This window comes from Mustela lutreola, chromosome 2 (genome assembly GCF_030435805.1).
Source record: "Mustela lutreola isolate mMusLut2 chromosome 2, mMusLut2.pri, whole genome shotgun sequence".
In the NCBI taxonomy this organism is placed as follows: Eukaryota; Metazoa; Chordata; class Mammalia; order Carnivora; family Mustelidae; genus Mustela; species Mustela lutreola.
In genome coordinates, this window is record NC_081291.1 from 159,115,317 (window position 1) to 159,140,211 (window position 24,895).

The 24,895-nt window shown below is 41.2% G+C and overlaps 1 protein-coding gene across 3 annotated transcripts in view; it reads left to right on the forward strand.

The window, feature by feature from the left end:
* CD80 (CD80 molecule) overlaps positions 1–24,268 on the forward strand; it is a 27,398-nt gene extending 3,130 nt beyond the window's left edge. Inside the window, exons 1-8 of one of the 3 annotated variants that reach the window (XM_059163993.1) lie at positions 259–549; positions 1,725–1,828; positions 1,924–2,034; positions 9,315–9,632; positions 14,288–14,569; positions 19,310–19,417; positions 20,626–20,741; positions 22,769–24,268. In XM_059163993.1, the coding sequence (XP_059019976.1) occupies positions 1,935–2,034; positions 9,315–9,632; positions 14,288–14,569; positions 19,310–19,417; positions 20,626–20,726 (909 nt within the window). In that variant the 5' untranslated portion in view covers positions 259–549; positions 1,725–1,828; positions 1,924–1,934 and the 3' untranslated portion in view covers positions 20,727–20,741; positions 22,769–24,268. Of the gene's footprint in view, positions 1–258; positions 550–1,724; positions 2,035–9,314; positions 9,633–14,287; positions 14,570–19,309; positions 19,418–20,625; positions 20,742–21,816 lie in introns of those variants that run through there. The other 2 variants (XM_059163994.1, XM_059163992.1) reach the window with 2 other exon arrangements.
* The last annotated feature ends 627 nt before the right edge of the window (positions 24,269–24,895 follow it).

A 24,895-nucleotide genomic window follows, 5' to 3' on the forward strand; every position in this document is an offset into this window, starting at 1 on the left:
CTGCAGCAGCGTGACTATTGAGTAGAGAGAGGTAACTGGGTGCTAAAACAAAACTTGAGACTCAGAAACTAATGGCCCACAAAACTCACAATCTATCTAATGCCAAAGCCAGTGCCCTCCCCCTCTCTGGTCTCCCACTCACTCCCAGCTGCCCACTAGAGTCTTCTCTCCCCTGAGACTGTTGGTTTTCGTGAGATTGTGAGGGAGGGACTGTGTGGTTTGTCCTGGCCACACCCTCAGAGGAGGTTGCTGACAAAAAGGGATAGCAGGGTAAGCTTCCTCAAATCATAAAGAACAACCTACCCATCCCCGGCTTTGACTTACATGCTTCTGGTGAAAGAAAATTAGATTGATTTTCCAGTGAGTAAAGGAAGTTGGAAGGGGATTGCCACCTCTGGTATATCACCCAAAGAAAAGCTGAGCAACTTGCCATTATTTTGGAGACAGCAAGAAGAGAACATCTCAGAACTGGAACCTTATTATTTGATTTTTTTTTTTTTTTTTTTTTTTTGTAAACACAAGAAAAAAAGAGGACTTGTTCTTCAGCCAGTAAGTACATTTACTTTTATCTTAATATGGGATAGCTCAGTAGGAATAGTTACCGACAACCTGTCTGCCTTTTAAATAAACATACCGTCACTCCTATCTCCAAGATGCATACTTGCTTCCAAAGGAGTCCGCCCATTGGGGTCCCATTCCCATGGGACGCTGAGGCTTCCCAGCATGGCTAGTGAGTCGTCAACAGAGTTATGGCTCATAAAACTCTGATGAAGAAGTGAATCCAAGCTAATCCTGACTAAAAGGAGTGTGGTTCCCAAAAAGGAGTACCAAGCGTCTTCTTCTTCTTCTTTTTTTTTTTTTTTTTAACGATTTTATTTATTTATATGAGAGACAGAGATCACAAGTCGGCAGAGGCAGGCAGAGAGAAGAGGGGGGAAGCAGGCTCCCTGCTGAGCAGAGAGCGTGTTGTGGGGCTTGATCACAGGACCCTGAGATCATGACCTGAGCAGAAGGCCGAGGCTTAATCCACTGAGCCACCCAGGCACCCCTAAATGTCTTCTGAGTAGCATTGGATTATGTCTGTGGTGGCAAGCTCTGAAGATCACATTGGAGCACCACATTCATTTTTTGTTCTAAATTTTGATAAATTTACTGAAAAAAAAATCAGTTTCTTCCCATGGTAATACATAATATAAATAAGTAATTTTTGTAGTATGTCTTTTCCTTTTTACTAACAGATTTTTCTGTTGATTCAGAACCTCTGCCAGTTTAAGACATGTTCTTGGGACGCTTAAGAATGAAGATACTTTTTTATGTTAATGTATTGAGAAGGAAGTAGTTTCATAACTTAAGTCTTGCCTTGGACAAAATATGACCTCACTGGTGTTTTGCGTTTCTTGGTATGTTTTGAAGAGGATCTGAATTTTGGCCGGCTGATACTGAGGGCCCTTACAATTCTCTGTGCTTCTATCAAAGTCTTATTGTTTCCATTAAGGAGAACCATTCCATGGGAGAGCTGTGGTTCATTTTGGAAACATGTACAAGGCAAGATCACCTCCTCGGAGTTCCCCCGACCTTTCTTTACCCTTGAGATTGTGTGGTTTAGATGTTGCTCAGATTAAAGTTCCCGACTCATTCCAGGCAGGCAATTAGGGAGTTTTATGACCCATACTTAGGCCAACCTTCCTTCCTGGGTGACTTCATTTTTTTTTTTTCCTTCTCAGGTTGTGAAAGTAAATCCACAGTCTTTTATATTCAGAAGTTTGGAGACCCAGGGACACCGTACACAGTGTTTCTGCAAGCAACACAGGAGAACTGTCTGAGTGAGGTAGCTGAATTGTGTGAGGCAGTTTCTGCCTGGTGCTTGCTGGGAGGTACCCAGGTCTCACTGGGTTTGAAATTGTTGTCGCTCTCTACCCTAAGCCGCAGAAGCCATGCATCACCCAGCAAAGCAAAGAATACCACTACTGGAGCACCCGTATCTCAAACTCTTCCAGCTCCTGATGCTAGCAAGTCTTTTTTACTTCTGTTCAGGTAAGGAACTCCTGGGAGCTTGACTGAGTTTGCTGCTTCAGGGTCTAGGAGGTGGAATTTTCTGTGCCGCCTCCTTCTGTCACCCTGCAAACTGACCTTCAAGGCTGGATTTGGGGAAGGGGGCTGTTGAGAAGATTGGGGCTCAGCCTGCTGAAGAATGGTTCTGACTTTGGTTTTAAAATCAAAACAAACGATTCTCTTTCTGCTGAAACAGCATACCATCTGGTGTCCCCAAAGTAAAGAGGAGGCTTTTGGGCTTCAGCACAGTCTGCCAGTTTGCAAAGACCCCAATGTCAAAGGCCCTTGTGTTAAGAGCTGCTCACTTAAAACATGTCTAAACATGCTGTCGTCAACCAGAATGTCTAAGTGGTGGGGGGGTGGGGTGGTTGGGGAGAGGAAGAGGGACAGGAGAGGAGTTTGGGCACATGGATTACACACCTGCTGTAGCAGTAGTTGTGCATTTTCTGTCCTGGGCTGGGAAACTTACTATTCTACGTGGTTGCTGAACCAAGAGAACCGTGATTTAAGTTTCAAAATTTATGCACCAGATACTATATACAGTTGACAATTCAATGACATTTCCAACAGTTACAATTTTCTTCTAGGAAGCTGGGGGAGCACTCTCTAATGAGTCTTCTGGGGGAGTCCAAAGAGTTTAAAAATGTTTAGGAGGAAATTTATACAGGCTTCCTAGAAATGTGGGGTGGGGGGGGGCAGCGAGGGGCCGGGGAACCAATGAAAAAGAGAAAGAAAACACAAAATTAAAACCAGGGTTTTAGCAATTATACCAGGGAAATTAGAGGCAAGTGGAAAGAGATGATCTTCAAGCTAAAGAAAAGTATTTAGGAAAGCGCTTTGTCCTACAACTACATTCAGATTTTACTGTTGCGGTACCAGGTCAACAAATACATTCCTGGGCATCTTATGTGCGGACACCTGTGATACACTCAAAAACTACATCTGGGATTCCTGCCCACTGAGAGATTTGAGTGTGTTAGCCGAAGAAGGCACAACTCACCCCCAAACTAATGCAGAGCAGCGAAGTGCTTGGTCCTGATTCTAAGAGCCTGAGACCTGGGAAAGATGGGACCAGGGTGTCTGGGGTGGCTGGGTGGGCTTTATGGCTCTATGGCCAAGGCCCAGTGACAGCCGGAGAATTCTGGGTGGGGCCACAGCGCAGACAATGGCACAAAAGTAAGGAAGAGTTTGGCGCAAGTGTTTTTTCTTCTGTGTACTCATCTCTTAATTCAACAAATATTGAACGTCTCCTCTGTGTAGGATACTTTTGTGGTCCTGGGGACAAGTTGTGAGCAAGACTGACATGACTTTTGCCTTCATGGACTTTACAGTCAGTAGGAAGAATGTGACAATCCATCAAAGAACCCCTCAAATGAGTGTAGGCACAGCAAACCTTTCTGCCAGAGGGGAGAATGGTGAGAGTGAGCGGGGTGAAGGCAGAAAAGCAGCATGTGAAAGAAGCAGAGGAGCAAGGAAGTGGAGATAGCGTGGTGGGACAGGCCCAGGCAGGTACCAGACTCCACCATAAGGCTAGAAGGTCATGGTCAGGAATCTGAATGGAGAGACTGGGAAGACACAGAAGGGTTTTAAGGAGGGACGTGGTCTATACCAATCACCCGGGGGACCTTGTCCAAAGCAGTTTCTAGCATAAGGGATTTTCAGGGCAGTGAAAAAACTCTGTATGATACTGTAAGGGTAGACAGATGTCATTTTACCTTTGTGAAAACCCATTGAATGTATAGTGTCAAGAATGATGCCTAAAGGAAACAGCAGACTCTGGGTGGTAATGAGGGGTTAATGTAGGTTCCTTGGTTGTCACAAATGTACCCTCTGGCATAGGATGTGGATGGTAGGGGAGGCTGTGTGGCTGCAGGGGACGGAGTATATGGGACCGCTCTGTACTTTACATTCATTTTGCTGTGAACCGAAAATGCTCTAAAATAAAGTCTGTATATTTTTTGGAAAATACAGTTTCTGCTGAGGTGGGCCAGGGAGGGGCCCAAGAGTCTGTGTTTTGAACAAGGACTCAGGTGATGCTGATGCTGTTGGGCAACAGACCTTCGGTTTGGGTGGTAAATCTCTGAAATGATGTTTTAAAAAAAGAAGTGTCGCTAAAGCATTCAGATGGCTTGTAGGGCTGCCAGAGTGATGGTGTAAAACCTGTCAGGAGGCTGCAGTCAGAGAGCTTTGATGAGGAGCCTGGAGTCAGGGGTGAGGGGATTGGAGAGTATGTGTGATGTAGTTTTGGCGGGGGGGGGGGGGGGGGGTGGGGTGGGGGGTGGGGGGGTGTTGGGGGGGGCGCCAGGGGCTTGGCTTCAGGGAAAGGGATTTGCCACACACCCTCCTCTTCTGGTCCAGCCAGGAAGCGGGACTACCACCCATCCCTGGCCTGCCATTGCTGCCCAGAACAGGGGATCACTTTGTCCTAAGAAGGGAGGGGCTGCTTGAACTCCTCTCTACTCCTGGTTGGGTCCATGGAGCAAAACACTAGACTCCTGGACTCCGGAAACAGGCAGTTATAAGGCAGAGGGTCTAACAGGGTAGCTCTCACAGGCGCTGAAAGGGGCAGCTTTCTCTCAGAGGTGGGGTGTTTTCAGGGAAGCACAGCTCCAAGAGGAGGGGAGAGGCCTTTGGTAGGAGTGGGCCAGGGACACAGGAAAGGTGTTGCCTCTAAGTCTATGGCATGAGGAAGACTGAGCCAGAGGGAAAAGAATGCCCTCAGAGTGCCACAGAGACTCTTTCCGTTGTCACATACTATCTGAACACTGCCAGTCAAAGGCTCCTATGAGCCATGGTTCTTGCTGGGACAACCCCGATATTCAAAGTCCCTGAGCTTTTTTTTTTTTTTAAAGATTTTTATTTATTTATTTGACAGAGAGAGATCACAGTAGACAGAGAGGCAGGTAGAGAAAGAGAGAGGGAAGCAGGCTCCCTGCCGAGCAGAGAGCCGGATGGGGAAAGTCCCTGAGCTTTTTAAAGATTTAAGTACCATTTGGAAACACAAAGGGCCAGATTTGTACAGAGCATACAGGCTGGGTCTCAAGAGAAGAGAAAGTCAGGAGCGATGCAAAAATCAGGCGGCAGGTCTCAAATCTCTCAGTGGCTGGAGAGCAGATACTTACCCTCCTTGTGTGCCCAGCACCAAGCCCAAGTCCAACACAAGCCCCAGGGGTGCTGGTTCACCTCACAAAGAGCACTTAGCGGTGTCCCAAGGGATCACTGCCTTTCGAAGGATATACACAGGCCATAGCAGTAAATGTCTAGATGGTGAGATTATAGATGACTTTTACCCTTTGCTGTATTTACCATTCTTTCTATAAATTTAATGTTTGTCTCCTTTAGAGTCAGGAAACATCTTTATTTATTTATTTTTAGTATTTTTAAAAATATTTTTATTTATTTATTTGAGAGAGAGCGAGAGCACGTGCCCGTGCGAGAGTATGTACGTGTGAGAGAGAGTACAAGTTGGGGGGGGGGGGCGCCGGAGGGCAGAGGGAGAAGCAGACTCCCCACTGAACAGGGAGCCCAAAGCAGGGAGATCCCAGGACCCTGAGATCATGACCCGAGCCGAAGGCGGATGCTTAACTGACTGAGTCAACCAGGCGTCCCAAGAATACCTTTATTTAAAAAGCAGACTTAAGGGGCAACTGGGTAGCTCAGTCATTAAGCGTCTGCCTTCAGCTCAGGTCATGACTAAAGGGTCCTGGGATGGAGCCCTACATCTGGCTCCCTACTCAGCAGGAAGCTTGTTTCTCCCTCTCCCACTCCCCTTGCTTGTGTTCCCTGTCTCGCTGTATCTCTCTCTGTCAAATAAATACATAAAATTTTTTTAAAAAATAAATAATACAAATAAAAAGCACACTTAAGTCCCAGTGAGATAACATACATCATAGCACATGGGGACTTAAGATTTTCTGCCCAATTGCAGATGCCTGGTTCAGTCCAGATGTCAGCCAGTTACCACGGTGATTCTGGCCTGTCCTAGGTGTGATTCAACAAATCACGTTCTATGAATGACAGGAACAGCCCCATTTAGGAATCTGTATAATGTTTTATACTTAACTAAGCACTTTTACATCTGGGTATCATACAATCCCCATGATAATCACGTGAAATTTTAGGTCAGAATATATTATGCCCATTTTGCAGAAATTCCCAAGGAACAATCATAACCTTGTTCAGGGTTATGATTCTAATGTGCAGTGGATGGAGGCCGATCTCATCACCTAATGCGTAGCCCTGCATTCAGCAAATATTTATTGAGCACCTACTATGGGCACGTCCTTGTCCTAAATTCTGCAGATATAGCAATGAACAAAACAGATAAAGCCCCCCCTCCAGTAGCCTCAAAAGTAATGGTTGCCAGGGACAAGCTTGAAGAGAAATAAATCAGGGCAAGGGACTAATGAGCAGCAGGATGGATGGGGAGTCTGGGAGGAGGGTGCTGGTTAGATAGAGTAGGAGAAGGGATCTCTGACAAAGGGGGACCAGAGCAGAAACCCGAGGGAAGCAAGGAACCAGGCATATGGATGTCTGGGGAAGCCGCCTGTACCTGGCCTGTGCCAGGGACTGCAGAGGCGTCCCATGTGCGTGACCTCACAGAATCCTCATGCCCACTTTGCTAGGTTAAGTGTCACTTTGCCCATCTGTAAAACGGTAAAGCAAGGTCCAAAGTTCAACTAGGTTTCAGGCAGTAGTGTTCAGAATTCAGGGACCTGACTCTTCCCTCCAAAGCCACTGAGGCAGACAAAACACTTCAGAGACCTCTCAGTTGTCTGCATGCAGCAGGTCTGAGTATGGAAGCCAGGTCCCAGTGGAATTTCCAAATTGCTCAGAAGATTTTTGGTTCCTCTTTTCGGTCTGGTTCTTCTTCAGCATGAGTGTGTGGTGAGAGGATTTCACACAGGAACATTAAGGATCTCATTGATGGTCACTGACCTTTAGAGGGACACCCACACTTCTCCTCAGATGGCTGGACAAAAACTCCTTAAGAGTCATCATTGAAAGTAGCTCGTTTTCGGTTCAGATTCCTCTTTTGCTAATGCCACCACATGTCAAACTCGGTTAGAAATCCTGGAGTCTTTTCAGATGAAAACAAATAGATCATAGGGAAGGATCCTATTTGGAATCCCGGGTGAATGAGCTGCTTTCTGTCATGGTATCTGTCTGGCCCGTAGCAAGACCAGAGTCCTGAGTCCCTGACATAATCCCTGGGTGCAATGGAAGGACCAGTGGGTAGAAGTTGGGAGCAGGAGTCGGGACAGGGAGGAAAGTCTTACAGAAGACTTGCTTTGTAATAGGGACTGTTCCGTGTATATCATTTAATGGAATTTAATTTTACAATGATCCTGGGTGGTTGGTATCATACCCTATTTACAGATGAGGAAATGAATTTATTAGCAGGTGGCTGAGCTGGGGCTAGAATCCAAGTCAATAGAAACCCATAGTTCATGCTCCTTTACGCCTATCAGTCTGCTTCTGCTCTATCTTTTTAAAGAGAACTCAGGTTATTTAGCTATTATATGCTCCCCTCAAGTATATCTTTTCATTTCTTCCCCCTTTTCCAGATCTGTTCCTTAAAGCTGGGGTTGGCAGTGTTCAGCACAATTGCCAAAAGGGGTCCCTTAGATCATTCTGAGTTCCTTCACCCTGCTATGAAGATATCTGCCATCACAAAACTCACTTCCTCACACTGTGTGGCCCATAGCCAGTCTGATGAAGGCCTGAAGAGTGGCTGTTGAGATAGAGAGGTCCTAGTGCTCGTGATCCTGCTGTCTGAGGAGAGAGAGGGACTGGAGACTTGATCCCTAGAGAGCAACCCCTCCCCCCAGGGAAGGTTGTATGGCTCTAGGAGATACAGGGCATCATTGCATTGGGTAAGGAAGCTGGTGGCGAGTTGTGAAAGAGCTTGCGCTTGGGGGCTTGGGGGATCTGCTTGTAAGTCAAGCCTAGCAAAGGAAGAATGACCAAAAAAATCGGAAAACACGGCCTGACAGGGAAATTTGGTGCCACTGATAAATGCTTAGGAGCTAACAAAAAGACAGAGCTTGATTACTGAAATGTTGGTAATCCTGGAATACACTGATGGGAAAGTGGGCAGAATGTTTTAAATGGGAACCGTCTTATAGGGCAACTGTTGCATGGATGGCAGAGAGCTGAAAGAGATCAGGACCAGATAGGGATAATTTAGGGTCACTGAAGAGAAATAGTCTGGAGGTATAAACTACACCTCGTCTGGTGGGGAAGTTAAGGAGCCAATTCAACCTGAGGTTATGAGGCCAATCCAGGCCTAGAAAGAAAAGGACTGTTTCTCAAAGCAAAAGAGCTCAATAGTCGGGTCCGGCTGGGGTGTGGGCAGTGTTAGCCTATTTATCCTGTAACTGGAGACTAAAGTTGGGGAAACCAGTGAACAAGGAGAGTGGGTGGCTTAAAAGGTCTGCACCAGAAAGTGTAGAGCTGGGACAGCTTCCTTTCCTGGGCTGTTTCATCCTCTATAAATAAAAGCACAAAAATGAATGAACATGGAAGTCCCTTCAAGATCTCACACTCCAGTGATTTCCATATCCCCATCGGGCTGAGTACATTGTGTACCCATAGTTGACATTCATCTGCCTGGTCTCCTAAAGTCCTCCTTCTTGTGGGAGTAGTGGACCTTCTCTCTCACTGTCCACTGACAGATGAATTGAAAAGAAAATGTGGTATATATATACAATGGAATATCATTATCATTATCTTACTATTCCTTAAAAAGGAAGGAGATTCTGGCAGATGCTAAAACATAGATGAACCTTGAGGACACCATGCTAAGTGAAATAAGACCCTCACAAGAAGAAACAGTGTATGATTCCAGTTATATGCAGTAACCAAAGTAGTCAGACTCACAGAAACAGAACATTAAGTGGTGGTTACCAAGGGCCTGGGGGCATAAAGAAAGGAGAGTGGTGTAATGCATACAGAGTTCCAGATTTGCGAGATGAAAAGTTCTGGAGATCTGTTTCATAACAATGTGAATATACTTAATACTACCGAACTGTACACTTAAATATGGTTAAGATGGTATATTTTACATTTTTAAACCACAAATTAGAAAAGGGAGAAAAAAAGACTGGTAACCAAAAGTATCAAAATCAAACTGAACTCTCTGATCATACGCAGTCACTAGATACAGCACCCTGAGTTTGTTTTTGCCGACTTGGAATTCCTGCTTCTGCAAGTGGCTGTATTTAATAGATAGAAAATCCTCTCTGTTTGCCTCTCCTTAGGCATCATCCAGGTGAACAAGACGGTGAAAGAAGTAGCAGTACTATCTTGTAATTACAACATTTCCACTGAAGAACTGACAGAAGTTCGAATCTATTGGCAAAAGGATGATGAAATGGTCGTGGCCATCATGTCTGGAAAAGAGCAAGTGTGGCCCAAGTATAAGAATCGCACCTTCACTGACTTCACCAAGAACCTCTCCATTGTGATCCTGGCTCTGCGTCTGTCAGACAATGGCAAATACACCTGCATCGTTCAAAAGCCCGAAAAAGGGTCTTACAAAGTGCAACACATGACTTCAGTGATGTTATTGGTCAGAGGTCAGTGGGATTTTTCTGATTTCCTATAACCTGGCAGACTCTTGATGCCCTTAAAGATACACTCCTATTAATTTAGTTGAACATTTTACAGAAGAGGGATGTATCTTCATATAGGGTTAAGTAAGTCTGTAGTTTTACAATAAACCCTAATTGATTTCCAAGACATCCTGGAAGTATTGATTAGTGTGAGTTTCTGGCATTTTGACAGTCCAAATTCATGACAGTCATCCTGGGGCACTATAATGACCTAAAGTGCCTTCTGAATCATAAGGGGACACACTTAATTTGATGTGGCTGAACTGTTAGCTGCACTTGATACAGTAACATATTCTTGTGAAAGTATATTGAAAGGTATTAGAACAATGCAGACAGAGATACTTTTCAAGTAATATTCAAATGCCTATGGCTATTTTATTATTTATATTTATTATTGGATTTGAACCACTCCTCTAATGGGTATTCCTACAAAGTTAGACATTAGAGGATTGGATGCATAATTTATGTAACGGGGAAGAAAATTAATTCATAAATCAAAACTCAACTTATACATCTAACCGTGAAGGCAAGCATTTCTTAGGTAGGAAGGAACCTTGCGTTAATCACAGGTGATGGTACCAGAGGATACTAATGTAGCCTGAACCCCTTGCTGAGAAATGATAGCCCTTGACCTTTCCCCCATACTTGAAATTCAGCCACATTTCTTTTTCTTCCTGGACACTGGGGCCTTTCGTGGAAACTAAACCTATCACTTAATAAAAGTTAATCATTCAACCTTGATAATAGATAATGTAAGTGGATCCTTGCTGAACTCTTCGCTACTCTTCCCTCCCTGTTCTCCAGCTATGTTGACTCATACACTTTAGCATCCAGACCACACCTAAAGCTTAGGACGTAAGCCAGTCGCATGGGATTACCTTGACCTTCCCTCTGTGTATTCCCTACTCACAGAGAGAGCCATGATTATATGGTGGTGTGATTTTAAGGGTTCTACCAAGCCCGCCGTCTTATAAAGTGCTGACCTACAGTGATCCCTAGAATTCCCACCATTTTTGCTTCTCCTGCTGGTTTCAGCATTGTTTCCCCTATAAGATCTCTATTAAAAATGAAAATGTGTTACCTGGGGACAGTGGCACCACGAACATATGAACCTGTAGTAGGTAATTACATTAGATATAGGCAGTCCTCAAAGAGAATGCCCAAATGGAAGTAGAGGCAGGATTATGTACATTTTGATAGAAAGATAAAGACTGGAAGAAGAGGCGGAGTTTCAGGAAGGACAAGCCCTAGTAGCAGATCACAGCAGGAGACCAGGGACAGCTCAAAAGGCAACAAGAGTGCTGGGGGCCTCAAAAGGGCTGGGAGGGGCAGGCCCAAAAGTCAGATGTGCAAAGACAAAAAGGGAAACTTTTCATTTGACTAATAATCAATTAATTCTGATTTTTCCATCTGCATCAGTTACAACAGTGTTTCTCTTACATTAAGGTCCCTATGAATCACTAAGATCTTGTTGAAATGAAGATTCAGGTTCAGTAAGGGGTGGAATAAAGGATCTTTGATTCTGCGCTAACAGATCATGAGGTGATGTCCGTTCTTAGGGCTGCGAGGACCACAGTTTGAGAAACAAGACATTAAATAATTCCTTACTTGACAAGGATGACCAGCTGTCCCATTTTGCCTGGGACTGAGAGGTTTCCTCAAACACCTGAGACTTCCCCAGGTTAGGCACTGAAAAAGCTGGTCTCTACATTCGCCTAAGATTGCAAAATGATAGAATATCAGCATCACAGTATCTAAAAGCCTCCATTAAACAGCATTTGGGGAACTAGATATGCTAGTTAACAGATTAAAAGGATAACAGATGTTTACCTTTCTAACACTGTGCACCTCTTCCTTTCCTAATAAGATATTTTTACTCTACCCATTCAGAATTATAACAATGTGGGTTAATGCATTAAAACGAGATACAAAAGAGTAATTCTTTGATGGTTCACAGTCTTGCAAGGCCATAGGTGCTGTTACTTGAGATGGATCGCCTCACTGAAGGGATGGGAGACAGCTGAGGCTGTGCAAAGGCTAGCCAGACCTTGCAAAGATGCTTTCTAATATACAGAATATTTTCAGTATTCTTGAAGTTAAGTATGTCTCAGAAAAGCAGAGCACAGAAATGAAGATGAATCATAATTTAGGATATGGGTTACTTGGATTTGTCATTCCAGGTTATAATACATAACATTGATGTTGTAAGAAAAAAAGGGAATATTCTTTGTGGGTTTTTTTGTTTTGTTTTTTAAGATTTTATTTTTTTTATTTATTTATTTGACAGAGAGAGATCATAAGTAGGTAGAGAGAGAGAGAGGAGGAAGCAGGCTCCCTGCCAAGCAGAGAGCCCGATGCGGGACTCGATCCCGGGACGCGAGATCATGACCCGAGCCGAAGGCAGCGGCTCAACCCACTGAGCAACCCAGGTGCCCCTGTTTTTTAAGATTTTATTTTGTGGGCTTCGAACTCACAACCCTGAGATCAAGAGATGCATGCTCTGCTGACTGAGCCAGCCAGGCACCCTACAAAGGGAATATTCTTGATGTCAGCTACTATTATAATGATTTGATCTCATAAGACAAATTGCAGGAGTAGGAAATGTCAACTAAAAATGGCTCAGGAAAATGTCAGACTTAATTTAGAGACAGGGTTGGTGCAAAAAAAGATGACTTCACCTCCTACCAAACTCAAGTTTTTCCTTTTCCTGGCAGTTATAATCACTTGCCATAACTTCCCCTTTCTCTTATTAGTCATAGTGCTACTGGGTGGTTTGGGAAGTTTTCACAGGGCAACTTGATTTAAATGAGGGAGTTCATCTAAGCACAAATTTAAGACTCACAGAGGTCCATCTACTAACTGATTTGCTATGTGTTGGGCCTTGTGCTTCATGATTTATATCAATGATGTAATTTAATTCTTAGAACCCTGGAAGGCCGGTATGACTACCCCATCTTACAGATGAACAAACTAAAACTGAAAGTGGTGAAGTAATTGGCCCCAGGGCTTAAAGGCAAAACTGACTTTTAAACCAGCTGTTGGATCTTGGCCAGCCTGTGCCTTTAAGGAAATCTTTGTTAATTATGTATGTATGGTTCCCAAATGGTCTTTTTAAAAAAACCCAACTTTCGAGAAGCACAATCCTCATGAGTGGCTTCCGCTTTGCATCATACATCTTGTGTTAAAAGAAAGTCCAAGTGGTACAATTTGTTTACACTATGATGCTTTCTAAATAAACTCTTAAAAAAAAAAATGGCTACAGTACGTTAGGCTATACTACGCCTCTCTGTGGAACTCCGAATTGTGAGAAGAAATCTAACTGTACGGGATGAAGTATGCGGGCCTTGGTCCCCCACACTCAGGCTGAGAACTACACATTTCTTTAGGCCTAAGAAAAAGGAAGAAAGTGGGTTAGAAAATCTTCTCATGTGCTCTCTGCAGTCATTTCACTCTGCTTTGCTTTGTATATACTTTAGTATCTTATTGGGGGTCAAATACACAAATGCAAGAGTGCCTCAAATATCTTGTAGGAATGAATGCTAGGAAGGCCCTGTGGCCTTGTGATGCATATCAAAATAGCAAGGGAGTCAGTGAAGTAGAGGGGTTGAGATTATAGGCTCAGTATTGTACAGTTTGGACAGAGGTTTATCTTATTAAAGGCTACTTTTGAAAATTTAGTAAGGGCATGTTAAAGAAAATTTGGAGTAGTGGTTATCGCAAGTGTGAGAAATGGGGAGACAACAAAGGTGAGAGCATACAAGTAGATTTATGTAAATTACAGTCAAAGCACTGGCTCTCAAGTTGGATGGTGGGTTCACAGGTGTTTTTTATAGTATTAGTTTATAATAGATAAACAAGAGAGCCACTTTGTGTATCTCAAATATTGGGAAGGGAAGAAAAGAAAGGCAGGAATGGAAAGGAAAAGAAAAGCAGGCAAGGGAAGAGAAGAGAGGAAAGAAAAGGGTCTGGTATTGGAAAAACTAGAATTCACATCCCAGTTTTGCCACTTACTCATGATTTCTCAACTTCAATTTGATTATTTGCAAAAATAATTTACAGAAATCATATTAGGTTAAACCAAATGATATTTCTGACATTTGATCTTTCTTGACATACACCTGCCTTGTAGGGTTGTTGTAGAGATGAAATGAGGTAGTATCCAAAACCCAACAAGCATTAAGTGCTCAGTAAATGTTGTCTATTATTTTTCTCTTCGTATCTTACAAATGCAAAATACTATGTCAGTATTTATTCACATAGATCTATTTCTTTGTATAAGTGTCCTCTTACTTCCATCCAAAGTGATCAAGAATTGGGATATCTGGCTGGCTCAGTTGGAAGAGCATGTGGCTCCTGATCTCAGGGGCCGTGAGGTATAGAGATTACTTAAATAAATAAAAATCTTTTAAAAAAAGTAATGAAGAATTGATACACCCAATTCAAACCAAAGTTGATCTTTGGATCATACATAACTATTAATGATTTATGGGAAGTTACAAGTTATAGCTCATTTTATAATTCTTATTAAAGCTAAATAATTTATTTTTTTAAAAACCTCACATACCCCCCACTGCCCCAGTACAAAATGATGTGTACTTACATCTTTTTTCTTTCTTCAGCTGACTTCCCTGTCCCTACTATAACTGACCTTGGAACTCCATCGCGTAACATCAGAAGGATAATGTGTTCAACCTCTGGAGGTTTTCCAAAGCCTCAACTCTGCTGGTTGGAACATGAAGAAGAATTAAAAGCAATCAGCACAACAGTTTCCCAAGATCCTGAAACTGAGCTCTACACTATTAGCAGTGAACTCGATTTCAATATAACCAACAACCATAGCTTTGTGTGTCTTGTCAAGTATGGAGACTTAACAGTATCTCAGATCTTCAGCTGGCAAAAATGTACGTAACATTGTGCTGGGGATTTTCTAACTGTGTAAATTCTGAAAAGAAGGCAATTCAGCCAGATCCATTTTAGAATTGTGTATATTGACTTTGATAGCATTTCTTGTATTTTTGGACCCACAAATGATAATGAAGTGATATTGTGACTTGTTAAGGTCACTGTACAAGGTGCAAGCATAGTGTTACTAGATTAATTTTATTTTCTTTAATAAACTTTCTAAAATTGAGACATTCAAATAAGTGCTCTCCATCAAGTACTCATCTTCGGAAGTTATTTTAGCAATATTGTTGATATTAAGCACTAAAATTTGTCCTTCTTTGGACTTGTCCTTGGGGCTTTGGTGCTTTCTGTTTTGGGGACACCTCCTTCCCATTGTCCCATGGCATCATATCATTGCCTTTCATGAGTGAATGTGCCTTTTAAGAACCACTGGTTCATTCACAACTAAGTCTGGTAAAGAAGGCCAATGACAAACTACTTGAGGATAATGCCTGGAAATACAGGTCATTTTTGCCCAGATACCATCACCTTCAAATACCTTACCCTTCAGCTAGTAAACTTACAGAATTTTCTGTTCCCAAGAGGTGAAGTCATTTGAAAATGTAAAATGGAATAAATTGGGCTTATATAAATTTATGCATGTTAAACCCATAATAGATTATTATAGAACTCAGATACTTAAAATAAGTGTCTTACTTAAATGGCTGATTTTATGGAAGACCAGGAGGCCTCCCTCCCACCCCTGGCCCACTCTTAATGCATTTTGTGGCTGTACTGTAACATATAATACACTGAATTTGATATATAGTGGCACATGGATATATAGTATATATATCTTCCTCTTATCTTTATTTGAGTAGAGGAGATATTTTACATGGTCTGGTAGCTCTTTCTAGTGAATGATTTTCTCATGTCTTTCCATCTTGAAGTGGACTTGTTCATTATTTTCTTCCGTAGGTAATGAGATAAAATTTCCTGAGGATAATTACTTCCAATACAAACAAAATTTTGATATGATTTTATTAATAGTCCAAATTCATTTCTTTCAGTCATCTTTTATGGATTCTAAAAATTTTATAGAAGTGAGGTTTGAATCATATAGTTTATTAATTCAGCATTACTTTTCACTTTATTAATGCATCATTATTTAATCAATTTTAGATTGCTGTGACTAAGGTAGGGATCAGCACACTGTTATAGCAGATTCAATCACCTTATTTTGGACATTATATTTGGAATATAAGTGTATATGATATTTTAGGACAGGAACTGACAAACATTTTCAGAAAAGGGCCAGATAGTAAATGTTTTAGTCTTTGTAAGTCAGATGATCATTGGCAACAACTCAGTTTTGCTGTTATAGCATGGAAGCTGCCATAAACAAGATATAAATGAAGGATATGTCTGTGTTCCAGCAAAATTTTATTTTAAAGAAGAGACAGTAGGCCAAGTTTGGCCTGTGTACTGTAGTTTGCTAACTTGGAAACAGAGCACTACACAGGGCTGAATCTCATATATCATGACCCTGTGATCATGACTTGAGCTGAAATCATGAGTTAGATGCTTAACTGACTGAGCCAATGAGGTACATCTGAACTGCAGACGTCACTTAGAGTCTAAAGCAAATGATGCATTTGTGGGTGGTCAAGGGCTGACTGCATAAACAAACAAAAATTAGGTGTACAGTTCATAAAAACGTTACAAGTCAATGAGAGCAAAGCTTTACATAAATATTTTTATGATTTATTTTATGTAAAAATATTTATGTAAAGCTTTATATAAATATATTAATGTAAAAATATTTACTCAGTTAAGCGTTTGACTCTTATTTTAGTTCAGGTCATGAGCCCAGGGTCAAGAGATCAAGCCCCATGTTGGGCTCCATGCTGAGTGTGGAGCCTGCTAAAGATTCTCTCAGTCTCTCCCTCTGCCCCTCCCCCTACTCACACTCTCTAAAATAAATTAATAAAGTCTTTTAAAAATATATTTATATAAAACTTTATGTAAATAGCCATACTAAAAAAATCCCCAAGTTTATTAATTAAACTGTTTGGACCCATGATTCTTTTAGTCTGGGCCTGCCAAATTGCTTAGCCCTTAATATACTGGAAGGCACATGTGCATGGAAGGAGGTAAATCAGGGAGTCTGACTCATGGTGCAGCTAGCAAGCTGTATGTGCCCAATGTCCACACCTACCTCTGTAATTAGGATTCTAAGTCTGCTCTATGGTGAATTACTAGGTTCCTACTGGGCATCACCACAGAGCTAGTTTGCCACTGCTAGTTCCTCCTTCTTTTTCTCAAACGTACATCCTCTTTCTAGGCTGAATGAGGCTTGAAGATGGGTGAAGAGTGGCCTCTGAGAGGAAGCCAGGAGTGAGTCAGAACCTGTGTAGCTTTTAGATTCCCAGGATAATGGGAAAAGCCTCCCTGTCATTCTGGGCTGGGAGAAGAGATATGTCTGTGTTCTGGTAATCACTCATCTTCACGCAATTTGGAGTTTTAGAGGAAAAGAAAAAAAACAAAAGGAAAACCAACTTTCCCCAGTCTCTAACTGGTAGGTGCACTAAAGTCAAATGTGCATTTTAAAATAATCACTGTGGCAGAATGTGTAGGAATTATTAGAGCCTAGGGAACCAGAGGCAAAGGGATCAGTATGGAGACAACTAGGTGGGGAGAAGAGAAACCTGAACGAAGGCAGTTGCTGCATGAGGTTTTGGGAAAAGGAACCAACTGCAAAGGTATCCTGAATACAGAATGGAAAGTCCATGGGAACCTACTGGGAAGTGAGTACAAAAAGAAGGCTTCACTCTTATTCGGTAACTATGGTGTTGCTATTCACTGAAATGGGAGAATATGGTTGGACATATGCTTCGGAAAGACTACAGTGAGTTCAGTTTAAATCAGGTAGAAATGGTGGCATCCAGCCATGTAGCTGGCAGCTGGAAATTCAAATCTGGAGTTCAGAAACACAGGAGGACTACAGGTATTGGTGAGGATGTAGAGAAAGGGGAACCCTCTTGCACTATTGGTGGGAATGCAAACTGGTATAGCCACTCAGGAGAACAGAATGGTGGGTCTTCAAAAAGCGAAAAATAGAACTACTAGCAATTACACTGCTAGGTATTTACCCAAAGGATACAAAAATACACATGCTAAGGAGTACATGCATCCTGAGGTTTATAGCAACATTATTAACAATAACAAAACTATGGAAACAGTCCAAATGGCCATCCACTGATTAAGTGAATAAACAATATATGGTGTACATATACGTATATATAGTAGAATACTACTCAGCTATCAAAAAGAATGAAAGTGTGCCATTTGCAACAACATGGATGGAACTAGAATGCATTATGCTAAGTGAAATAAGTCAATCAGAGAAAGACAAATACCATATGATTTCACTCATATGTGGAATTTAAGGAACAAAATGGATGGACATATGGGGGGCAGAGAGAGAAAGGAAAACAAATCATGAGAGACTCAACTATAGAGAACGAACTGAGGGCTGATGGAGGGAAGAGGGTGGGGGATGGGCTAGATGGGTGCTGCATATTAAGGAGAGCATTTGTTATGATAAGCACTGGGTGTTATATGTAAATGATGAACCACTGAACTCTACTCCCAAAACCAATGTTGAACTGTATGTCAACTAATTAGAACGGAAAAATAAACAAAGAACCCAGTAGTTTCTTTGTGACAATGCCTGTGCAATATTTAAAGTAAATGAATCTATAATTTAAATTTGCATTTTAAATAAAATGTGTGTGCTGTAAGGAGAAAAGTGAGATCAAAAATATGATATACAGATTTAGAAATCAGGTGGTATTCTAAAACTTGGATGTGGATGAGACAAAGGGAAAAGGCGTGACAGATCTAGAGAGAGAAAAATAAGGTATATCTAGAACTCTCTGTCAACTAAGTCAACTAATTATTAGTAATACATAGAAATATCAGTTCTAAAAATGAGATATAGACAAACCATAAGAGACTCTTAATCTCACAAAACAAACTGAGGGTTGCTGGGGGGAGGGGGCTTGGGAGAGGGGGTGGGGTTATGGACATTGGAGAGGGTATGTGCTATGGTGAGTGCTGTGAAGTGTATAAACCTGGTGATTCACAGACCTATACCCCTGGGGCTAATAATACATTACATGTTTATTTTTAAAAAGTGAAAAAAATTAAAATGAGATATAAAGACAAGATCACTTTTTAATTTTTTAAAGATTTATTTCTCATTTTTATTTTATTTTTATTTTAGAGAGTATATGCATGAGCTAGGGGAGGGGCAGAGGGAGATGGAGAGAGAATTTTCAAGCAGACTCTCTGCCGAGCACAGAGGCCCATGTGGGGCCAATCCTAGGACCCCCACATCATGACCTGAGCCAAAACCAAGAGCCTGCTGCTTAACTGACTGAGCCACCCAGGTGCCCCAAGATAAGAATACTTTTAAAGTATCTCCCAAGAATCTTTTTTATGCCAACTTAATTCAGTAAATACAAAAGTTCAAAATTTCTTTTTCACATTTGATACTTGATAATCTGGATATTAGTTGCCCACAAATATGTGTCTGATTAAAGAGTTATGCAAGAAAAAAAAAGAGTTGTGCTTAGTGGAGAGCTAAGCAGAGAAAGAAGTGAAAAATATTCTTTTTAGTTGTGTAGATATGAGGCATAGAATTCAGCAGCTGGAAACACATTAGAGTTCATACTATTCTTTTCCCTCCACAGTTGAGCCACCCCATACTGATAATCCAGTCCAGCTCAGGGTCATCCTAATCTCAGTAGTAAGTGGGATTGCTGTGATCACTGCCGTTATAGGAAGCTGCCTAATCTATAGTAAGTACTATCATACTATCATTTTGACCTCAATTCCTGGAAGCCCAAACTCTAACAGTGTATGTCAGCAACTCTCTGAGGTTTTAGCCTAGATTATAGCCTCTTCTCATTTTATGGAAACCTTAGTGTCTTCTTTACTGGTCTCACCAGGTTCTATTCATTCACTGTACAGACATTTCTTGGACACCTACTATGTGTCCGGTTCTCTACTAGGCACTGGAGTTATAAATATGAGGAATCATTGCCCTCAAGACACATTCTAGTTTAGTCCATTTCTTTTTCCCCCAACTTTATATTTTCTTGTAGACACTGATGCTTGCTAACTAATTTGAAAACATTTCTTAATCTTTGATTTTCAAGAGGAGGAAAGTCAGAATGACAAGATCTGGGGTTAAGAATCATTTTCTTGAAGGAGAGTAAGATGCACTAATGACATTGAGAAATTAGATGACCACTAGTGATTTTTACCAATTCTCAATTCCTTTGAATACATTTTTTATTGAAAGATAAGGAGTGGTTGAGGAAAGAAGAGATAGCTAGGATGTTTTTCCCTATGAGTTTAAATGTTTGGCCTTATACATATGCTACACTCCATCTCTGTAATTAAACAAAGAGGAACTGCTAGGCCAGAGCTGAGGTCATAGTCACTATGAAGGAACACCAACCTTTCTTGGAGTAGAAATAATGTACATTTAGCAAAGAAAATTGGAAGACCAACATCTGCTGATTTTCCCAAACTTCAGCTCAAAAACTGTCAAAGTGCAGGGAAGTCAGTAAGACTCTTTGCAACCAACAACTCAACCCACAGGTAGGGTAAAGAGGTCTTGTGGGCTCAAGGATGTTTTTGATACAGACTGCCCAGCCTTGTCCCTCTAGTTCAGGACCTCTTATTCTTAACACTACTGACATTTGGGGTCAGATAATTCTTTGTTTTAAGGTTCATTCAGTGCATTGTAGTGTGTTTTGCAGCCTCTGTAGGTGCTACTCACTGTATGCCAATAGCACACCTGCCCCAGTTGTGACAATCAGAAATGTCTCTATTACATTTCAAATGTCCCAGTGCAGGGAGGTGGGGAGGTGGTGTTGGGTACTGGGTTAGAAATCTCCCTGATTTAAGAGCCACTGATCTAGTTCTTAGCCAGTGAAGTCTTCCTGATTTACGGGAAACTCACCTATCTAAATCTTTATTGTTTGTGCTTGTCTTCAAGGATGTGCTGCAAGGTGGAGATGGAAAAAGAGGAATGAGGAAGGCGTGGACATGGAAAAGATCTCACCGATCTACATAGGATCTGCCCAAACATCTGTATAAGCAGAACATTTGGAGGTAACTCCTCTAGTTCACCTATTCCAGGGTGGAATATATGAGATATATGGATCCCAAAGCACAGTGCTTTCTTCCTCAGTACCAGATTTAAACTCTACCTCACCTTCTCAAAACCCTAACTCAGGTTACTCTAAACAGATGGTTGGCATCTCTCCTTTCTCCTCACATATGACTTGCTTATTGTTACCCCTTTCTTCGCTGTGCCATTCTGCCATGTTGAACTGTTCCCCTCCCTTGTCAGTCAACCCAGTGTCTTTCATTATCTGTAAAGTACCTTAAATTCACCTTGAAGTAATATTCCTGGCCCAGCTGCTTACTCTGATCATTCCTTTTCGCCTGTATCCCTCACTACTGATGGATCCAGATTAGGGTCAGTTACTGGTCACTCTGATCCTCTCAGTAACATCCTCATTGGTCTCTCTGCCTCTAACAGAGTCATCCTACTAACTCAGCAACACAGCCAAATCTTATGAAGAATCACTTCTTCATGTCATTTTCCCACTCAAAAACTCAGAAGAGACCCCTAATGCCTACAGGGAAAGTATCAAGCCGCTTAATTTCCCATATTTCAATTGATCTCTTCAGTGTAAACATTTTCAGTTCTTTGAACTGTTCTCCACATAGTAGTTTCCAGAAGCTTCATGTGAACACACTAGATGTCAACAAGTGGAGTTCAAGACTTTAGATATGGTCTAATTCCACATACAATGGTATAATTACTGTCTGGGATCTGGAATGTTCTTTCTGTTAAAAAAGCCTAACACAGCAGCAGCTTTTCTGAGTCACACTATTAACTTATATCAATTTTGTGTTATCCTAAGCTTCCCAGGCCTTTTCATGTAAGAGAAATATTAGAATCCAAGAAACTGATACCAGGTTCAGGGTGGTTTATAGACTCCGTAAATAGTTCCTTTTTGATTTACGAAGTTAGGGTGAAAAAGCATAAGAAATGAGTCTGCAGTTACCTTTAAAAAATAAAAGGAGATGAAATATACCACCTGAGACTTAACTCTAATAGGTTGTTTTACAAAAGCATTATTTTATTATTTCATTTAGTCTTTTTTTTTTTTTTAAGGTTTTATTTATTTGACAGAGAGAGAGAATACAAGCAAGGCGAAGCAGTAGGCAGAGGGAGAAGAAGCAAGATCCCCATGGAGTAGGGAGCCAGATGTGGGACTTGATCCACCCAAGACGAAGGCAGCCGCTTAACCGACTGAGCCACCCAGGCACCCCTATTTCATTTGGTCTTATAAAAATCTTTGTGAGCAAGATCTTTATCTCCATTTTATAGGAGGGAATCCCGAGGCTCCCTCCCAGAGGTTGTGATTTGCCTAAGGTCAGGTAGGCAAGGAGCAGGGCCAGGACTCAAACTGGGTATTAAGCTCAGGTTCCTTTTACAACATCATAGCAGGCTATGCACATTTCCCCACAGCAGTCTCTGTTTCCTGTTTTTTCCACCTTCTTCAGGATGTCCTTTCCAGGATGTCCACCTCGGTTCCGTGACTACCTAGAACTTCTCTGACTTTCCTTAACAGTTGGTTGCTGCTCAGTCGGCTGATATGCCATGTTGAAGCTGGGGTCTTGTCTCCTCAGGGGTCACCTTGTCCAGTTCAGGCAACTCTGCCTTTGAACTGCTAGAGCAATGCTCTCTTGCACATCACATTCCATCTGGGTTTATTTTCATATGCATGTCTTATATTCTTTACTAAGTTGTAGGCTTATGGAGAACAAACATACCTGACATATATTTGCCTCATAGGCAGAATATTACCTTGATCACTATATATGGTCGTTTGATGATCACTGGTGCTTAAATAGATATTTCATGTAATAAAAATTGTCAGACTTGTCCTAAATTCTTCCATAATTTAGACTTCCCTTTATATTTTTTGGCCATCAAGATTAAAATCTACTAATGTCACCTCAACTTTGGAGCACCTTTGTGATAAAAAATATAAAAATTAAAATGCTTCCTCCTTTGAGAATTCAGGTTTTGAAGTATTCGTTTATTTTTTTTGTTTCCCCAGGTCCCACCTCCATCTTAGATTGGCCTCTTCTTTGAATTTCTTCAGATGGCCAGGATTATCCTAGGATTATTCTCTAGGAGCCTCTTCCTTTCGGTGGCCCTGCAAAAAGTGACCAGAGGAATATGGTGGGGACATAAGTAGCTCTGGTAACCTTGGTCAAAGAACTTAGAAACAAAGAATTGTTCAGGCCTGGAAGAGACATTCGAAAACACTTGTCTCATTAATGACAAGGACATCAAGGCCCAGGGGGTGACCTGGATAAAGGCCTGGGCCAGAATCCAGATTTCCTATATCTGGTGCTCTTTTCCATTAGTCTGGCTCTGTGCTATTAACTGGTGTGTTTATATATACACACATCAGTCAAAATGCTTCTGGAAAAAGAATTTATCCAATGTCAGGTCAACTTTTTAGACTTGATCTGATACAACACTGGAGCATTGTGTGTTGTTATAAAAAGGAATCTGATGTTAATGTGTGAGTAGTGTGCTGGTACATATACCAGTGTGAGGATGATGGAAACATTACTGATGTTAACCAATATTTCATTTTTCATTGTGCTCTCCCACTTCTCCATCAGTTTCTAAAGAAAGTAGATTTATCCCAAACTAATATCCTCTGACATGTAAGATCAATGACTTATACACCTCAAAGCAATAGGTTGGAGAGAAATAGGTTGGTTTACAGAGTCACATCCCACTGGTTCATATTGGACTGATAATCTCCTTAAATGGCTTTATGCTAGTTTAACCTCATTTGTAAAATATGAGAAAGTTCTCATTTAAAATGAGATAGGTTTTTATTGTGTATTACTAACAGTAAGCTGTCTTTAGAAATCGATCAGGGTAATGAAAATAGCATTCCCTAGACCTTCCTTATCCCTAAAGTGCTAACTGCTGTTCCTGAGTTATTTGCTCATGACTCCTCTTTCTCTGAACTTGTCTTCCACAACTCAGTGGACCAGAAGGTGGACCTGACTTAAGTGGGAGCAATCAGACATTCCCACTGGAAAATCTGACGTTGGATAGCAATTTGACCAAGTTTCTCACATGTGGCTGGGTCTAAAACATTTAATTTGGGTAGCTATAATGGGACCAGATTATGTTAGAGTCTTAAGTACACTTTTAAATGGTTACTCTCAGAACAAAATCACTGAGGGAAATAAATAATTTAAAGCAAAGACAAGAATTTAAAGCAAACAAAAAAAAAAACAGGAATTGCTATATCTAGTTAAGATTAATAATCCTTAGACATGATCAAGGGGAGACCTCAAGAAGTAGTTACAAACGAGGACACACCTAAGAGACAGCTTATTTATACTTAAATTATATTACATTACTTATTACATTTGATAAATTATTAGTACTATTTTTTCAAGGAGTTGTACTTTTATTCTGATATTTTTATGATATGAATAAAACTATTTTTAAAACCGTCTAGTTTTATAATATCTAGTTGGAGAATATAATCTATATGTGGATGTGAATAAAACAATAAACAGATTGACTAACTGCCAATTTGTCAGCAGTTTATGAATGAGATAATTAAGAAAAACATACTTTATGGAGTATGGCATTAACATGTAAATCATGTTAATAATATACTTGTGAAGAAGTTCTTCTATCCTTATAATTACTAATATTTGCTGTTCTCTCTCTCATCCCCTGTGCTCCAGGGCCTCGTGCTATGCTCCACATGCATCATTTCACTTAATACCCATTCTGAGGTAGATGAGATTTCATTTGACAGAGGGGAAAAACTGAGACCAAAGTAAAATGGCTATGCTATAGGTCACATGGCTGCAAAGCCACATGATTGGGATGCTAAGCCAGCGATCTGCCCCCAGAGCCTCTAATTTCAGCCCCTACATCACTCAGCTACATAAATCTGGTCCCTGAAAACAGTTATTTTCAGAACAGGAACTAAAAACAAAGAGATCTAACACTAAAAAAGCACTAGCAGTCTTCCCCCCCCCTTAGTCCACTTAACCCAGTTCATTTCCCCCCCACCTCTTTCAGTAAAAGCTATAATCTGCAGGATTGCAGATTCCTTCGTAAGGAGCTAGCTCCTGAAGTATAAAGACTGTGTATCTATTCTAAGTAACTTATGCATATTACAGCACAGACACTT